Raw genomic sequence first — 20,162 nt, forward strand, 5'->3', positions numbered from 1 at the left:
TGTAAAAGCTTCTGCTGGTTAAGTCTTCGAATTAGAATAAATTATTAAGGTGTGCATATTGAGGCAGATATATGAATTTATTTTTAAGTTTTGATAGATATCTTGTATATATATGTGTGTAGAAAATGGCGGCAATTTAAGTTTTTGTCGGTATAAAATCATTTATCGCAATTAAAAATAAATAAAGAAAAGTTTTACTAAAAACTTTTTTTGAGATTGAAGTTTCAAAATTTTTTTCATAAACTTGTAAAAACTTTTCGTAGTGGCACTAAGTTTCAAGATTTCCTCTAAACCAAAAGAAAGTTAAATTTCTGTTCTAAAAATTTTTCGTGCTCCGAGTTGACACCAAAAGCGTGAAATTTTACATAGTTTCTCTTGCACCCTCCAATCTATCTTATTGCCTAATTGCAGCTCTCTTCAAGTGAAATATATAATAAATATATGTATAATAAATCCCTCAAAAAGTCTCGCTTCAATAATAGCACGACAAAATAAACAATTCTACATAATCTCGCGTTGAAAAATGTGTTAATGCAATTTTCATCACTCATACGCCCTGTGTTACTCCTTTATTTCGTCTTTTTGTTTCTTGCAAAACTTTTTACCCAACAAAATTTTAATTAGTTTTTATACTTTTTCATTCACATGTAAGCTTGTTTATTAACTGAGCAGATAAAAGTATTTGAAATACATACCCAAACTGGTCCAAAATGGTTTGAGTATGGACTACTTGTTCAAGAAACTAAACTTTAAAGTAATTTTTTTTCAAAAATACTACATTTTTGTTATAATTAACTAATATTTATACACTTAGTTTGAAGTAATTTCAGGTTTATATTTTATAAGCAATAGTTTCTCTTATAAAACAATAACAAAGTGTCGCTTTGTGTGATTTTTTATTGATCGGGCTTGTGCTCTTTTAACAGGCTGCTTTTAATATATATATTTTTTAATTTTTCTGGTAATTTGAATATTAATTGTAAATCCCCTGCGTGAACATATTTCATTTCAGTAAAATATTGTTATACTTCTTCACATCTTCTCTAATGACGCGCCTATTTCCTTGGGCTTCGCTTATATTTCTATAAACCTTCAACCGGTTCCTTCAACATTTCAGACTTTAATTATTTCTAATCATACTTCCGGAATTCAAATTAAAGGCTGAAATACTTCTTTAGAGCTGCTACCTAACCTCGGTAATCCTTGCTTACATTTTAATGAAAGCTGTTGGTGAAGAACAGAATTGTCTTCTTTCGTGATACGAAGTTTTCGAATGGCTTAAGTTAATTAAGGTAAAATTTCGGAGTTTATCTCCGTGTTGGTGATCATCCCACTTTAAAAGTAGCAATATAACAGACCCTCATGTATCGACAAGGACCTTTTTATACATATTCGCTGGAAATTCGGTACACCGAGGTTTGACATACAAAATAATACTCATTCATCAATATTTATGCAATATTCAGCAAATTTTGTTTTATCTCTTCGATCGACTGAAAATGAGTTCCACGGAGCGGCAATTTTAGTTTGGGGAACAAAAAAATCATATGGGTCGTTTTTGGCTTTAAATTCGGAAAAAATAGTGGTTCTTTTGAAAAGCAATCATCAAAATCATTCGGCTGACTCCGAGCGATGTCGGGCTATCATGCCATCTCCGTAACATTTGCCTGACTATTTTCAAGCACCTTATCCTTGACTTTTTCAATATTTTCTTGAAGTGAAGTTGAATAGATCGAATGTCGTCGAGAACGAGGCATGTCTTCAACGATCTCTAGACCGTGTTTGAATGCTTTGTATCAGTCCTAGACTTGTGTTTTTGATAAAACTGAATCACCTTCCAATATTGGCAATGATTTCGCACACGAGATTTGTTTAGAAATATAAAATTTGAGAAAAATATATTTGTTTGATATTCTATCCATTGTAAAAACTGCATTTTTTTGAAATATTATCTATCAGGAGAATTTAATTTAAATTTCCAGGTGCTTTTTTATCCCAATGTAATGTGTCTAACCTCAGTCCAGAAAGGTGGACAGTGTCAAGACCGAAACATCGGGATTTTCCAGACAAATTCGGAAAGTGTTGTCGGTTAAAAATTTAGAATTTTGAACATTTCAAAAAGCTCCTCAAAGCTCTTGCATAAATCAAGTTCAACTAAAAGCTTTCTAAGATTATATGTATGAAGGCTGGAAGAGTTGTTTGACATAATATTTCCCACAATCAGAGTTTTGGATGATTCACTTTGAGTTCATAAACTATATTTTTCATATCGATCGTTTTACTACTCAAATAATTCGTTAAATAATAATCTGGCGCCGCTTCAAAATGATGTAACCATATGTAGGCCTCTAAATATTACATTTTACTGCAGGGTAGGCACTTCTGTAGCATATTCATGACATACTCGTATATACATATATGTATGTACCCACATAAGTTTCCCTTCATTAAGTGTGAACTCAAGCGCGACACAAATTTAATACTTTCCGCAAATTTCGGCAAATTAAAATCACATGATCAACACTTTGTTTGCATGCGGTGCAAGCACTTGCATCAGGTGAGGCATGAAGGCATGAGTAAGGTGCAAACTTTTGCTGCTGACGCCGTCAAACTTTTCGCAGTTGGCAACACAATTGCGGTATATAAATTGCAGTTACGCAAATTTCGTAAAAAAAAGTAAAGCAATTTTAATTTGCAAAGGTGATATTTACTCGCAGTGAGTGAATTTGGGCATAAGCTTGCTTAAGTAGTTTGGCTTGAATAATTTCTTTTCATACTTTTTTGAATTCTTCTTGCGCTCACTCTTTCCAATAGTCTTTACTAAAGCATTGCCTGCTTCATCACTAATTGAATAACACGGTTACATTGATGTCATAAGCCCCTTAACTGTCGCATTAGATATTACCATACATAACGTACAAAATATGCCGTTAAGTCGCCATTTGCTGTTTCATATTGCACACCCCTGCCAGTGCTTGGGCTAAAACAAAGCGAGAATCTCGTACAAGTCTGCTCGCATACCAACAATCATGTACAACAAAAGCAAAACAAAGCACCTGCGAATTTAAGTGAATTCCCTTTTCGCCTTTTCGCCATGCCAAATATGGCGACTTTACGCCATCAGCACGAAGAACACACGAGCACTGTTAGAGTCTGCCGAGAGCAAAGGGCAAAGCACAAGCGGCAATGCGTACACGGCAACAGCAGCAGCGTCGTAGAGGCTTATTTTAATTGCATGATGAATATTAAAGCATTTGCCTAATTCATTATTGAAGTGCGCAAGTGTGGCATTATTTATGAGCTTAAGTTGTGAATTGCCAAATTGAGTTGAGTGAAGTTGAGTAGAGTGGCGTGGCAGTTACTTCTTTGGCTTAACGTAAATTATATACACATTTACTTAGCACATACAAGCATATTTACAGGCGTTGAAGCTGTTGCTGTGTACCCCCAACCATTTTATTCTTATAGTCTCCACATATTATGTGGCAGATAATTATTCAAAGCTGTTTGTGGCGGTATTTCAAATATTCGTAGTGTTTAGGTGTATGTGCTTATTTTAACATAAATATTGATATGCAGCAGTACATACATATGTCTGTCTGTTTATAGTAATTTTCACGCGAAATTCGAGAGAACTTCATGCTCATAAGACATTAGAGGGTATTAATACATTAAAGACTTCGCTTCGGAATTTTTGATGAGATCAATGTGTCTAAACACTTACCAAAGTATAACATAACTGTGCTGCACATATTCAAATTTTATATATGAACTATTAAATTTTGATTTTGCATATGCTAATTAATTGTTCCTGTAATTACGGCTTGAATACATAAACAAATATGGCCATTGCCATTGTGCCATAGTGAATTGTTCGATTTGAAAAAAAATAATAAAAAAATTTATGAATACCTTAGATAAGTGAAGAATGATGTAACAAATATATCATATTTCTTTATTCCTGTATGGGACTCGATTTCTTTTGCATGATCAACATGGGCGCTTGCAGAAGTGCAGTCCATGAACCCAATTTTCGACGGTTTTCAAGCATAAATCGGCCAATACTGCTGCAAGTTTACGTTCGCTATTCGTGCGAAGTTCATCAATCGTCGTTGGCTTGTCGGCATAGACCATAGATTTGACTTAACTTGAGAGCGTCAAATCGCACGACCATTTAACTGAACCATTTAGTTAGACAACAAGTTCTCCAGCTGTATTTTCAATAAATCGATTTTAACATTCGCTGTGCCTTTTGGCGCCGTCCTGTTGGAACCACATATTGTCCAAGTCCATATCATCTAATTTGGCCAAAAATATTCGGTTATCATTGAGCAGTAGCGATTCCCATTCACAGTAATGTGTCGTTCTTGAAGATCACGGAAGAAGTACGGCCCAATGACACCGCCTACGCATAAACCACAGCAAATCGAAATTTTTTCGTAATGTAATGGTGATTCATATAGTACGTGTGGATTTCTGTCTGACCAATAACACATATTTTACTTATTGACGAAGCTATTCAGCCAGAAATGAGCCATCATCAGTGGAGATGATATCTCGATGAAAATCCGGATCTTTTTCAAGTTCGTATTAAAAATGCAGCTTGACAGAATATTATTTGACAATTGATTGAGCCAAATCACGGAACATGGTTGGAATTTCCAAAGTTCGTTATATACCAAGCTGTTTCCGAGTAGTTGTATACTTCCAAACATTACCCTATGCACAAGGTGGATATTAATTCTAAAAAAATATATAGACTTCGTTTTATAGTTACATCCTTAAAGTGTCCGAAATAAAGCGGCATCACTACTCGAGGGATCGTAAATTCCATTCAGAACCAAAAATAATTAAAAGTTATAAATACCTTGTTAATGACCGTCGACTAAGGACCCTCGACTGAGAATACCGAACAATAAAAATTACAAGTTTTTTTATAAAATTTCTAAGATTTTTTATTTCTGGTTAGTTTAGAGTAAACTTCATCCGTCTTTTCTCCTTCGTTCGACATATCTGAACTTCTCTGGTAGATTGTATGCTCTCAGTCTTTACTTCATTACCTTTCACAGTCTTGAAATTCAATAGTTACATTGTGAACGGCTGAAAGCTTTGACTTTCACATTTTTTTGGTTCTTTTTGCGAGTTAAGGTTGAAAATGCCTTCCGCGTCATTAGTGCTGTCGTCATACCAACGGTATGTGTTTGCACTTCTCTAAAAACCCCCTCTAAAGCACCGTTTTTCACCCTGGGTCCACATTTGCATTACTTCAGGGTGGCGTTCCATGTTTCTCATTGAGGGATTTACATCCGCGCACCTGCGTTTAGGTCCCACTTTTTGCTGCGTATCAAAATGCTGCGAATTTCTGGATCATCCCAAGTTTGCTTCACTCTCCAGCATGACGCTGATTAAATTGTCCGCGTTTATTGGGTCAACCAGGTTCTACGGCGTTGCGTTCTCGTTGCCATCGCACCCATTCAAAGAAAGTGTTTTCAGCTTCGTCTTCTGTCGTGTAAATGTGTAGGCATGACGGCTCTTCGACTTTTTCCATTATGTGGAGGAACTTTTTGAAGTATCCGTAACCGGATTGTGTTGTGATTAAGTCGGCTTCTCCGAATTGACGGCATCCATAAGTTTAGGTCTTTTTTTAGTCTGACCGTCCATCTGCCGCGACTCATTCTCCTATCGTCGTTGCCATGCAAGCATCGTGTCTTTCTTTATTCTGTCAATTGCGTTATTGTTTATTTCGGATGTTTTCTTTACCTTGCACAACTTTATCCTTTCGTATACCAGAAAGTCAATTGAGGCATTACAGCTTATAACTGATATTACATCGCCTGAGACTGTTCGGTATGCTAATGTAACTCTGAGGGCAGCAGTGCGGCGCACACTAGCCAATACCTAACGCCGGTTTTTCTTTTTTAGCTCATATGCCCAGATCTCAGCTCCATATAAAAGGACGCTGTTTGTCCTCGACATTAGGAGCTTTCTTTTCCTTGGCTGGGGACCCCTATGTTGGCCATTAGTCTGCTAAGTTGGGAGGTGATTTTCACTGCCTTTCCTACGGCGTGCTGGATTAGTACCCAGAAGGGTAATTGAGGTCCAACGCCTACGCCTAGGTAGCTCACTGCCTTTTGTGTTAAATTTCATATTTGATCTGGTAGTATTACAGCTATTATCGGAAACCGGTGGTACCTAAAAATTATGCTTCGTTTTTTGATTTGGTATTTAGCTTGCGATTTTTTATTGTTATGTATGTTTATGAATGAACATTTTTAAGATTATATAATATATGTATATATACCTTGAAACATATTACATATGTATATTACTCTCAATTCAATGAATATACATACATATATTTTATATTGTTAAAAGCGCTTTATTATTCATACAAACTACCATGATATGGTATTTACATATTTATTTCTATACATACATATACATACATATGTATATACATAAGTATGTAGTTTGAAAACTCAGCTATTTTGTATGCTTTTATGCTGAGGGTTCAATTCATTTGGCTGACGCTTTCAATTAACGCTTAATTGAAATCAATTAAAACAATTTTTTTGTATAATTGCATTATTATTACTGTTACTACTCCAATTTATATGCTTATGAATATTATACAATACACACACACAAACTGTAGGGAAAAAAAGCGAAAACAAATTCGAAAACAAGATAAGTGAAAACGGGTTGAGTGGACGAGCGTGCGACACCCGAGCTAGAGTTGTGCCACACAAACCACCCATTTATTAAGCGCATATAGATGCGTATGTGTGCATGTGTGTGCTATGTAGTTACAAAATATGAATTAATTCAAATACAGCTAGAGACTGATGGATTCTCGGCCGCTGCGCATTGTCCATGACATCATGTTGCTGCCAACAGAATCTAGGCTTTGTCAACTAGTATGCTGTATGTTTGTTTGTGTTTGTGTGCGTCTAATAGGCTTAAACGTTTAATTAAATGACATGGATATCGACGATTCAGCCTCCAATTCATTCACTTGTCATCTGAACTTTTACTATTCACTTTTCTTCTGCTCTGCTTTGCTCTGCTCTGTGCCTTGCGCTCGCTTTCTATTCAAAGAATTGGCTTATGAACGGCGAGCGTCGCGCAATAACAGGCGATACACTTTGTATTTATTATTGTTAATGTAATTTAAATTTAATTGAATAGTGTATAACATTCCACAGACAATTGATAGTCGTCAGTATCTAGCAATGAAGGCGCAGAAATATGAATTAATGATAACGAAATTGCACCCTTCTCCCGAAAAAGTCAAAATATTCACAGTTCCTGGTGTTTAATTGACTTTTTTATTAGCTGCTGGCGCTGTTGAGGCGCTCATTTGCATATCTTTTAATTCTACGATAAATACACGCTTACATATCTACAAGTAGTTAAGTATGTAAATGCAACTTTCTTCTTCAACTTAAACCAAATTGTGTTAATTAAGTGAACGCACGCAAAGAAATTGATGAATCACGATTTAATCGCGTATCGAGTGTTAGCTTCGAGTCAATGAGAATAGGATTTTATTGGAAATTTGAAGAAATGGAATTATGTAGGGGGTTACAAAGTCATATTGTCATACAAAGACGGCCTAATCTAGATCACCATCTCCTAAAATTGTGAAAGAGAAATTTTGAATTATTGTCGTGGGCTCTCGTGGTTATCGAAGTAGTTCGTGGGTTCTTTAAATAATTAGATTTCTGCAGCGCTGTCATTAGTCATCGATATATTTAAAATTCAGTGAACCCTAAACAAGAACAATATCGTACTTTCTTCTTCTTCTAGTATCAATGAATAAAGCCATAGCAGAAAAGGATTTCCTTCAGAAGACCTTAAAAAATTCGTGCCTTCACTAGTCGACGATTACAACTCTTTGTAATGTACTTTAGTACACATAGTGTGTTAAGGCAATCTTAGAATGTTGCCTTTCTATCACTAAACATGATAATTTGTTTTAGGCGATAGTATTTTCGTAGCCTCAGCTTCACCCATCTATCCCATGCACAAAGTTAGTTAGTTTCGTGTTACAAATATACCAACACTAATTTCATCTATCAATTCGAGCCATTTGAACCGTCTGTATATCATTGATGGGTGCTTCTTCTTAAGGTCTAGTCGAGATAGGCGTCGTCCCAGTCACTTTTACTGCTCAAGATATTTTAAAGCTCAAAATAAACTCCCTTGATCTTAAAACACCTGTTCTGCACAACGCAACGAGCCTCTGAACCCTTTCCATTGGCTCCCGGTAGGGAAATTTCCGTACGTCTGACCACAATGCTATTGCACCGTAGAGCAATATTGTATGAGACAGGGAGAGAGCTCCTGACTGTGCTGAGCATCTGCCTACACGCATATAAAGCATTGCTAGCTTTCCTCACTCTTTCTTCCATATTCTGCTTCCACAGAAGTTTTAAAAGAGAAGTTGTGTCCCATTTATCGAAGAAAACCTCCATTGAGGAATTTTGTACTTTCTTGTCTCCTGATAATGTCTTTGTAAAAAGGGGTGCATCAGTCATTCCGGAAAACTCTGTTTCTGAGCGATTTTACCCTGTTATTTCCAGATTCTGATGACGTTAATATTGTGAATATAGCGCAAAGAATTCCAGAGTCACTGTAGAAACTCGTATAGATTATGACCAGTCGCAGTGTGAAAGTTATAGTGAATAGGCTAGGATATTTTAGTATTAGTTTGGGAACAATTTTTTTTTATATCAAGGTCAAAGGTAAGGATAAACGTTTTTGAATCCATCACCAATTTGTTGAAGCATATTATTTCTATTCCCACTAGTTTACTTGAATGGCTGACGGTGTAAGATCCAATGAATTTCAGCACTGAACTCGCAAATGTGGGAGAGTCAGTGAATAATTTGGAGAGCTTAGATAGGATTATTTTCAGTATAAATAAACCTAAAAATTCAGCTCTCCAGAGGATTATATTTATCAAGCGTTGAAAAGTTAAATTTTTCTCTCCATACAAAGTTTTCCTAGATAATGTCACAATACCGAAGGTTAGGCCTTTTAAGTCTCTCCAAAAGCTGATAAACACATTTAGCGTCCTTTCCACGAATATCTTGATTTATCTAATTGAATATTTTACTCTTTTCCCATTTTTAATTGAGTACTCTCTCATTCAAAGAGAACGTTAAGGAGTTATTTTTTTTTTATTATTGAAATTTCATCAATCATAACCACACTTAATTGCCTAACTTAATTGAACATCTATCAATTAAAGTCTTTAATTTGTTAAACAACTCCTCACTTCATAGCAATTACATTTTCAACACTTCTGATTTGACATACGAGTATATAGTATGTCATATCCCCCCCTTTACAATGCAATCATAAATATTTTTATGTATGTAAGAGCATACTTTTTAATCTTGTCTTCTCTCTTTCCAATTTCATTATTTTTCAATATTTTTCATTTCAGCAATTGCGGCTTTCGTCCGGTGCTCAATGACAACTCCGGCAGCGTGGTCGCTTCTGGTGCTGGCGCACAACGCAGCACCACCACGGCGCATCCACCACTCTTTCTGCCGCCGCATTTGGCTTCGCTGAGCTCACAGTTTACACATCAACCACTCTTTCCCGGACTAAAAGGTAAATGCGATTAATATTGTGCCAGTGTATGAATGGAAAATATTGTTGCATAAAATATTTATTTACTTAACCCACCACACCACTCATCACTCAGACACAACACCAAACACTTCATCACTCTGTAGTGAACTTCAGTAAATTCTCTGCTTGCGTATTATAAATCAAAAACGCTCGTCAATAAGTAATAGCACCATGCTGGCGCTTTGCTTGAAAGCCTCTTGGTATCGAACTTATCGATTGTTGATGTAATATAATTACATAATAATGGGTAGTGTGGTATCTCGTCATCTCAATGTCGTCGTCATAGTCCTCGCGTCGCGCTGCTGGATTTCAATCTGTTTCGCTGTCAATCAGTTCTGCCGCAATCGATGACATGCCGAGATACCGTTTTCCCCTACCAGTCGCCTGCCACGTCATAAAATCCATCAGTAAGGCTTAAGTATTTGTTAAGCGGGAAAGTAGTGAGTGGCCTATTAGTTTAATTGAATTTTAGATGGAAATCAGCAATTTGGCTCTGAGTTGTTACTTCATGCCAGAAAGCTGTAACGTTAATTCTGCCCTTGGAGCAGAAAAATTACACAGGTTCCATAAATACTGCAACTCAGTTCCTATTTTTAATATTTGTTCTTTGGACGTCGGTAACCAGTTTCTATAAACAGAATATTTTCTAAGAAGTTCCGGTTTTTCGTTTCATAGACACATAATCCTGTCATTGAGAGCTTCTACGGATGTTTTGTTAAAGTTAGAGAACATCTTCAAAGACCATTAACAGACCTTTTTAGGCGTAGACCTACTCGCTTCAGTTCTTGTCCCGTCCATTGCATTTCTTGGACGGCGGTGATGTCAGCTTTCACTCTAACTAGGACATCAACTAGCTGGGCAACCCTGTGGAGGGAATGTTTCGCCTTCTCTCTTTAGCTCGCCTTTAAACGGATGTTCTTTGACCTCTGGGTAGCCAGACTGTATTTATATGACTTCGGGTTTCCTCTTATCTTTATAAAAGTTTATTGTTGTTGTAACGGCAAAAAATATTCCTAAAGTAATTTCGAGGAATGGTGCCGAATTGACAGTTATTGGCCGGATAAAAATCCGAATCCGTTCCGGTTACTTAGATTCGACTGCCCTGGGAATGGATCTTTTAAAAGCCCATGATCGGTCATAATGGCCATCAATAAGTGCGGGCCACATGATCAACACCTCATCCTGGAATTTAACAAATCTCATTAAAAGCTTGTTAGAAAGACTGAAGTATATTGCCTTGCTCTCTGCTTTATTGAATACTTAAGTGAAAGATCTGATTTATACATTATGTCTCCTGAAAATTTTACTCCAACAACACTTAACAAATTCGTACCTTACTCTTTCAGGCGTCTCCCCGTTTCCGGGCCTCTGCTCGTGCTGCTCGCTGAAACCACCGCCGCCACCGCCTAGCGCCTCGTCGGTAGCTGCTGCCGCTGCTGCAGCCGCCGCAGCTGCTGCTGCCACCTCCAGCTCCGCGTCCGGTGTGCCCATTTCTTCTGCTGCGCCCTCCGCCAGCAGCTCACCCGACTCGCCGCCCCATGTCACCTCGGTCCTTAGCCATTCGGCGCATAACAATCACGATGCACGTTCCAGCTCTGTTGCGGAGTTGCGTCGCAAGGCGCAAGAACACTCTGCCGCGCTGCTGCAATCACTACACGCCGCCGCCGCAGCTGGCCTGGCATTTCCGGGGCTACATTTGCCACCGCTCTCGTTTCATCATCATTCCGCCGCTGCGTTGAGTAACGCGCACGCTGCCGCAGCCGCCGCTGTCGCAAATAATAACAACAATCACAATAATAACAATAACAATAATAATGGCGTGCGGCTGAAAAGCGAGTCGGCTCAGGATATGACGGCGAGCACCATGAATGGCCTATCGGCTGCAGCAGCAGCAGCGGCGGCGGCTGCCAACAATCATCACAGCATTGCCAGTTTGACGCTGCTCGATGCGCAGAACGCAGCGTATCATCATCACCAGCAGCAGCAGCAACAACAGCAATTGTCGCAGGCGGCGGCACTGCATCTGCAACAACAACAGCAGCAGCAACAACTGTCGCCGCCGATTACGCCGACACATACGCCCACACTTCATCGCCAGGACACACCGCCCAAGTGCACAACTAACGGCGCCGGTGGCGGTGGCGTCGCCATAACGAAAAGTGAATAATTATAGTCAGCAGTTCCCAAATGTACTCAAAACAGAAAATAAGTGAAGTTTTAATATTATAATAAGTGAAATGGTAAAAGCAATAGAAATACATTGGTGGAAGCTGCCGCGCAAGGTTAGATTTACTTATGTACATATATACATATATATCTAATTACAATAACACTGGTAGTTAGTGGTAGTTCATAATGAAAGTAGTTTAGTGTTACTTAATTACTTACAAGTAGTCTTAAAATCGTATTTAAAATTTAAGTACATACATAATATATGTTCAGTTATAAGCTTGCCGCACAAAGTTTTAGTGCTTCTTCGATTTTCGAATTCTAAGCAGAAATTCAAACTGTTTTCTCTCCCGATCACTGCTATTTACATAGTACCAAATAATTCATTATCTTCTTCTTAAAAATATATTATAATGCGTGCTCAAATATCATTATAAGTAGCATTTCTAAGCTACAACTGTTGAAGCAAAACTTTAGCCATTTCGAAGTTATACCGAATCGCATATTTCGAAAGTAAAAAAAAGTCGAAGTTGAAACAGTGACGCCACAAATAACATTTATTTCCTTAAATTATTTAATTTAATATTTTTTATATTTACTTTATTTATACTTATATTTTCTTTTTCAACCTGCTAATACGTATATGATAAATAACTTAAAACTATAATCTGATATTTTCGCTCCTAAGTGTATGTAATACGCACTTGCCTCGAATGATTCTTTTTTCTCTTTTCTCTAGTCTCGAAGCATTGTTTTAGTCATATTTTTACCTGATTTTGTGAAATGGTAGAAAACTTTAAATTGAATTGATCAAATGGAATGTTCGGTAAATGGGATTACAGAGTTAGTCTCTGTACCTGGCGAATGAGAGGCAGAATTTCGACTTTCGGTATAATACTTCTATTCTTTCCTAATAGCCTAGCTTTTCATCGTCACGCCAGAATGTAGGCAGTACTTTCCTCATTTATTGCCCAGTGTTTGCCAGACTGAGATTGAAATATCTCAAATAACTGGGATTGATTTCGTCGATTTATAAGAATCTGGTTATCCACTTTTTATAAGTTTATGGCTAACATATGAGACGAATATACATATGTCCAAATGAGATCGATTGCGGATCAATCCTACGACCTAACCTACCCCAATCTACCATTCATTTCTATGTGCGTGTGTTCGATTAAAATATTAAAAGGCACAATATTTCATAAAAATCCATCAGATTAACTCTGAAGTGTCGGAACGGACTTCCTTTTCTTCAAATTTTAGTATTACTACTCTTACATTTCTCTAATTAAAGACTTCCATTAATTTTGTATTAAAGGTTTATTATTTTTTGGGAAATACTGGTTCCAATAAAAAGCATCAGAAAAGAAGATCAAGTTCAACATTGTATTTAGAAAAATTATATCACCATCAAATGCTATTTACAATCCACTCATAGTCACATATACATATAAGATTCGAAAAAGTTTGCGATGAAAAAGCTAAACACCTGAAAACACTTGCTTTGTGATGACTTTGGTGCTTCCAAAAAATATTTTATTATTTGATACTTATGTATTTTTTATCGTTATAAGTTAGATATCAAAATATCTGCCTATATGTGTTGAGCCGATCCATAAGAGCTGTTGAGAACCTTTTATGTTCAATGGACAATTTTTATTTATTATATAATTTCGATCAGTTTTCGATGTTGACCTTATTTAAAGGGTTACATGGGTTTCACGGCTTTAAAACACCGATTATTTTTATTGTCTTTTTAAATTTGATGACATCTCTAGATCTCCAAACTTTGAAGTTGTTCAGAGTAATAGTTTTAGAGATACAGCTTAGAAAAGGGGCGCACTCGAGGTCTGCTGCATACTCACTTTGAACTTTAAACGCGTTTTTTCCCGATATTGTATTTTCAAAGTTCGGAGGTGATTTGTAGGCAAGTTACCCATGATTTTAAGACCAGTGTTCTTTAATTAAATTTACTGTACTATTGACAACATTTAAAAAATTTCGATGATTTTTTTGCTCCACAAGAAAATTTCAAAAACTCTTTCATAGCAAAAAGCATTAAATAAACTTTTTGCGGCTCGAGCAAACAGCGGTGAAAAAACTAAAAATTTCTTCAAAAGAGGTTTTACCAAGCTTTAAAAAAAATATACCACTATTGCTATATAAAACTTTTAATAAAATTTAGTTCAAATGGCGATTAATTCTATCCTTTTCCTTTCACTTTTTATTATTTTTTTATGACAATGATATAAGTGCTTGTCCAAGACCCATTTTCTAGAATTTCTATGTGAAACTAGCAAACAATGCAGCTGTAATAAGCATTACAAATTCAATTTCCTTATTTTTCTTCGTTTGTTTCATTATTTTTATTTTTTGTTACGTTAATTGGAATTTATTTCGCCTATTAAACAACACCACACCTCAGCACTATAAAAAACAATACTTTTACTTTTATTAACTTTGTTTTTGTGTTAACAAGTGGCGTCAATAGAAAACACAATATGAAAACAGCAATCACTTAGTGAAAAGTAATCACTTGCTTTAGAATCAGAACACGATTCTCACCCCACCAACAATGAGGCGCATGCAAATGAATGGCAATATTATTACACAGCATTGTACTCTAGTAAAGCGGAGAAAAAGCGAAGAAATAATGAGAAAAATATACAAAATTAAAAAAAAAAAATAAAAAAAAAAACTTAAAGAAAATTTTAGTATAAACAGTTTGCGTTTAGAAAAGTGCAACGTTGCACTTACATAATTAAATATATTATATAATAATTAAATATATATACAATAGTGAGTAATACATAATGCATACTTGAATAATAATAGAAAAAAGTCTAAGCAGTAGCAAATAAAAATACATGAAGTTGTAAAAAAAATAAAATTATTTAATGATTTCCAGGAACACTAGTGAGTTGTGTTTACTCACAACAATAAAATATTAGACAACAATGAGGAGTATAACACTGTATTATTAAGTTATAATGAACACGGAATATTAATAACCGAATTAGGCAATTAAAAGCAATATTGCATAATAAACAATAATACGAAAAATATGAAGAAAATAAAAACAAAATAAAAAATACTGAAAGCAAACAAAAATATAATTCTAAGCGTAGTTCAGCCGAGTTCAAGCGCTTATCAGCGCTTCAAACAACGCGATAACACCGGAAAAACAATAACAAACATATGTAAATAAGCAAGCAAACACACAAGTGAAATACAATTATAGTTATATACGAATATTTAAGCTTAACAATAAATAAATAAGTGAATGAAGTAAATAAATATTGAAAGCGTAAGCAAATATAGCCTTCAAACTATATATTCAGCATAGCATAGACATAGGAACATATGTATGTATGTATGTATTTCCGAATGTCAGGAACACATAGTACACAAGAAAGCGTCTCATATGCAGTTGTGTATACAAGTGTCATGCATATTATGTACATAAGTCCATATACATATATACATATACTATAATATTATTGAAAACGGCAAAATAAATTCTAATGACAAGTTGAAATATAGTGAAAGTGGCGTTTTATTTAATTATTAAACACAAATAATATATGTTGTTGAAGTACATTAATTTAATACAAATCGTTAGATAGTCTTATCAAAACAAGTAGTTATTAAAATGCACAAGTTCTCAAGGCTGTATATCCGAAACTATTACCCGGATCAACTTGAAAATTTAGGACAATTTTCTAGAAATGGTACAGAATTTAATAAGAAAATAAAAATAATTGACTTTTTTGAAACCTGCAAGCCCATATTAAACGACTTGTATATTTCCTATATTGCTCTGAATATACATATGTACATATATACGTATCTTGTCAATTAAAAAGGTTTCCATACAAGGTCTTGATAGATCAATTTGTACAACCCTATATCCTACTCGTATTACGGTCCGACATCGGTAGACGGATTCTCACAAAAAACAGAATGTGCGCTGATTTCTGATCGATATTTGGAAAACTGGGTGGCTAGTTCTCGCATGTGGAGACAGACAGACAGACGGGCATTGCTAGATCGATTTATTTTCTACCGCTGATCACTGAAACATACTTTGAAGGGTCTCCATGTTTTGTAGGTGTCATCACAGAACACCTACCATTAAAGTACCATCTTTGGAAAATAAGAAAAATGGATTCGGTAAAATGTAGAGGATGCACGGAGGATGATGAAACGCTGGCACATTATCTATGCGAATGCCCAGCCTTGTTCCAACTTAAGACACATTGAACAGCTAGCTGGGTGGAAAAGAATCAGTTTTTTTTTTTTAAACCAAATCCACTTAGTTTTAGGATAAGGTTTAATTTGATTAGAACCCCGAAGCACATTCGGTCTAATACTGGCCTATTGCGGCCGTCTGCGAACTGACGCTTAGTGTCTCTCTTTAAAACCAACCAAAGGGTCTCCGACGTTCGTGTTGAGAATGACAAGCACATTTAATTGCCGATTGTTCAATCTACCGATAACATTTTAAAAATATTAAGATATGTGGCAAGTTTATAGATCCTTTGACGAGGTTGGTACTGTACAGGGTTTGTCCGGAAGTAATCGAACTGACTCAATTAAAAAAAAAAAATATATTGAACCAATTACAATTTAACGTTTCAAAACAGGCACCTTCTACGTCGATGTCAGCGCGATTTCCAAGCATTGCAGGTGTTACGGAATGCATTCTCCGGAGTACCCTTGAGAGCCGAGCTGCATACTGCTTTGATCTCCTCTGTCGTCTCAAAATTCTTGCCTTTTCAGACAAGGAAACAAAAAAAATCCGGGGGCACATCTGTCTGGGGAAGCGTTGGAATGTCGGCGTTGGTTCACAAGAAAGGCGGTGAGCCGGGGCGTTGTTGTGTTGCAACCTTCAATCGGCTGCGATGTTTTGTCAGACCCGATTGACTCTTCGTTTGAGTCTATTGAGGAATTCCAGGTACAACTTGGCGTAGATGTCCAGGAGGAACAAATTCATGGCAGACGATGCCTTTGATGTCAAATAAAACAATGAGCATCGGGCTCACTTTGGATTTGCTCATTCTTCCAGTCTTCACCAGCGACCTCTTCCGGTCCTCCAAAAAGAATTGATGCCACCGAAACACAACAGTTCTTGCTAAAGCAACATCTGCGTCATATCATATCAAACGTCTCTGTCGCAGATATACCGAGTTTCACACTGCTGCATTTTCGGCTTGAACCACTCACAGAAACACGTCGCGCAAAAATGTTCGTCCTGACTCTCTAGGTTCTCGGACACAACTGACCGTTCGTTCGTTAGCTAGGAACGCCCTCTACCGAATCCAGTCGGTGCGCGCACCTTTACTTTCCGGTCAAACCCTGTATACGGGGGAAATTAGATCACTGCCACATCCACAAAATGGATATCGAAATTTATGTCTCATAATATTTCCATCACATATTCTTACACCAGTTCCAACCTAACAGATCTTTTAATGACTTCGGCTTCGATCTATATCTTCCCCAAAACCCGCTTCCTTACTTAAAGCAATACTAAAATTGGTACTTCCTTTAAAATATTCTTTTTTGTATTCTAAGTCTAATTGCCTTTGTATATTTTCCACTTCAAAGCATCTCTAAGTTAATAGTGAGTCAGAGAAACATTTGCTACAGAGTGTTGTATTAAAACTTTTGTTGTAGTAACGGCAGAAATTATAGCCATAATTATATAAATATTGGAGAAAGCTCCAAAACCGGTTGTCGTGAGAACATCAAAACGTTCTATCCCTCTTTCTCTATTCACTTCACTTAATACTCAAAAATCTCGCGTTAATTATCCGCTGGTCGTGAATATAAAGATCAACGTCAATCAAGTATTTTATATTTCTGAAAAATCAATTCCATATTTTTCTTGAAATATTTTTTGTTACTTTTATTTTCCAAATTTTAATTATATCACATTACAATCAGACCCTATAATAGTGTCCCAAAATAGGACACACTCATTTCCTTGTCGCATTTATTCTTTGCATTTTTGCTCGCAAGCTTCCTGCGTGGGGAAACGATTGTCATTGCCGCCGCAGCCGCCATAAATGTAGCTCAAACAGTTGTTGTTGGCCGCATCGAAGGTCCACGAGGGCACATAAGCGGCACACTTGATCAATCCATTGCCATCGGCCGAGTGCTCCTGACCACAGATGGCTGCAGAAATGTCAAGAAAATGAAATTTTAGTGGTTAACACCGCTCTGACCCCCTCTCTAGTTGAGGGTTAACGTAGAGTACACTTACGATCCTTGAGCGCCAACGCGCAGCCGATCACTGCAAAAACGGCCAAAATCACTGCGAAGAATTTCATTTTGATTCTTTTCTTTGTCTGTAGATGTCTTAAGCACAATTTAATTCGCCAACTTTAAACTTGTTGCCTTCAAGCTTCACTTCGAACTGAATTTATATCGTTAATGTGCGACCCTTGAAGTACTCGAAACTAACATTGTATGCTCTGTCATTATCTGCTCTCTATAATGTTGTTTGTACATATGCATGTACATTTGTTTATACTTGTACTAAGGTTTTTGGGTGTGTTCATGTGAAATTTTAAGTCAATATGCACATGCGTATGTGTATGTGTGTGTGTGTATTTAAGCGTGTTTAATAAAAGTACTCACTTATAAGCGATGTAAATACAATTAAGATTTTATTGTTGTTTTTTCGCATGGACAAAACTTATTAACTGATTTCATGTACATACCGGCCTACACATACATACACACATGTATAGGTGATCATATGAAGTCAAATGTTTGGGTTATTTCGCACGGAATAAACTTTGCATACTTATTTACAAAAATTATACATACACACATACAAGTATAAATAGCACTGCAAAATATTTTTGAAGCATAGATTTCATTCTGTATTATCATTGTGTCTATGATTGGCGAAAAAAATATTAATTCGGCGAAAGTTTACTCTTCGTTCAGAAAAACCCCGCTGCACGTGCGTACGTCACTGATAATTCTCTGAATTTTGATTATATTAATACAAGCGACACTTTTAATAACACTTAGATTTGAACTATTAGAAGACATCGAAGCTCGAATTGATACATTGCCGTTTTATTCTCTCTCCGCTTGCCAGCCGACCGCGCGTTAACGGGCTTAATATTGTTTAAAAATATGTAGAAAGATCTAATCAGTGGCCTCTGAAAGATAAAATAGATATTTATAAGGCTTTGTAGACGAGCCATGATAATATATTAATTTTCTGACCCCTATATCTATAAGGTCTAATAGCAAGAAATCTATTATTTTTGCTTTAAATTGACGGTTTTATTTAACATTGTTGAAATGATGCAATTTAGTTCAACTCTTCGCTAACTTGTTGCCATTTTGACAGCAATTTCATAATGGCACTGTTATACACATAGTCGTCTCTATTAGCAAAAAACTGAAACAGTCGAAGATCGCAAGCTTTTTTTGAGCCGATTTTTTTATTAAAAAAAACATTTGCCCTGAACAAGAATACTTTGTAATCACTTGGTGCCAAGTCCGGACAACAAGATGATAGGAAACTCCAAAATAAGCTTCCGCTGCTGGTGGCGAGTCACTATCGATGTGTGTGGCCTGGCGTTGGCCCGATGGAACACTGTTCCTCTCCTATTGACCAAAACTGGCTACTTCCTTCAGACGCTCCAATTGTTAACAATCCATATTACAAGATTATTTGTAAATCTCACCAAACACAAAGCAAAGCCTTCCTAACCAGAGCACCGCGTTTCGATCACCACCGCTTTCGCTTGACGTTGTTGTTGCAAAAATAATGGGGTTTTATTTGTTACTGCTTTTTTATTGGGATAGACACAGCTTACGCGGTTATAGCCGAGTTTACAATAGCACGCCAGTCGCTTTTCCTTTTCGCAGTTTCGAGATTCCAAGTGTAGGCAGGTTTTTGTCCACCTGGTCCTCTGATCTAGCCAGCGTAGCCGCTGTCTTTTAACTCGCTGAACTATGTCGTCGTATAACTCATACATCTCATCTTTGCATCAAATGCGATATTTACCGTTGCTAAAGCGCAAAGGATCATAACCTTTCTCTCGAAAATTCAAACAACGACAGTTTGAGGCAGTTTTGTGATTCTTTGATAATAGGAGATATTTCGTCTTGACGTCGTTCACTACCAAACCCATTTGCTTCGCTTCCGTATCCAGTCTAAAGTGCTGTCAAAAGCAACTTTGAAATCGAGGAAGAGGTGGTGTGTATCGATTTTCTTTGCCCTGGTATTTTACAAGATTTAGCACATGGTGAATATCTGGTCAGTTGTTGATTTTCCAGGCCTAAAGTCACACTGATAAGGTCCAATCAGTTTG

General features: G+C 36.6%; 2 protein-coding genes across 3 annotated transcripts in view; one reads left to right on the top strand and one right to left on the bottom strand.

Annotated features, from left to right (window-relative positions):
* Window positions 1-20,162, top strand: part of LOC105234037 (homeotic protein ocelliless) — a 130,130-nt gene that overhangs the window by 77,502 nt on the left and 32,466 nt on the right. Inside the window, exons 7-8 of one of the 2 annotated variants that reach the window (XR_007422602.1) lie at window positions 9,455-9,624; window positions 10,992-11,927. Coding sequence is in view for 1 of the 2 variants with exons in the window: in XM_049455104.1 (XP_049311061.1) it covers window positions 9,455-9,624; window positions 10,992-11,812 (991 nt within the window). In the remaining variant the exon portion in view is untranslated. Of the gene's footprint in view, window positions 1-9,454; window positions 9,625-10,991; window positions 12,551-20,162 lie in introns of those variants that run through there. The other variant, XM_049455104.1, reaches the window with a different exon arrangement.
* Window positions 17,702-18,247, bottom strand: LOC105234033 (male accessory gland serine protease inhibitor). The gene is made up of 2 exons (XM_011216237.4): window positions 18,086-18,247; window positions 17,702-17,997 (listed from the first exon to the last, which is right to left on the bottom strand). The coding sequence occupies exons 1-2, from the start codon at window positions 18,150-18,152 to the stop codon at window positions 17,816-17,818; spliced, it is 249 nt and encodes an 82-aa protein (XP_011214539.1). The 5' UTR covers window positions 18,153-18,247; the 3' UTR covers window positions 17,702-17,815.

The sequence above is a fragment of the Bactrocera dorsalis genome, chromosome 1, assembly GCF_023373825.1.
Source record: "Bactrocera dorsalis isolate Fly_Bdor chromosome 1, ASM2337382v1, whole genome shotgun sequence".
In the NCBI taxonomy this organism is placed as follows: domain Eukaryota; kingdom Metazoa; phylum Arthropoda; class Insecta; order Diptera; family Tephritidae; genus Bactrocera; species Bactrocera dorsalis.

Coding starts and splice junctions, on each gene's coding strand:
- LOC105234033 (XM_011216237.4), bottom strand. CDS start 18,152: ATGAAATTCTTCGCAGTGATTTTGGCCGTTTTTGCAGTGATCGGCTGC. Junction 17,998..18,085: donor CGCGTTGGCGCTCAAGGATC/GTAAGTGTACTC, acceptor ACATTTCTGCAG/CCATCTGTGGTCAGGAGCAC.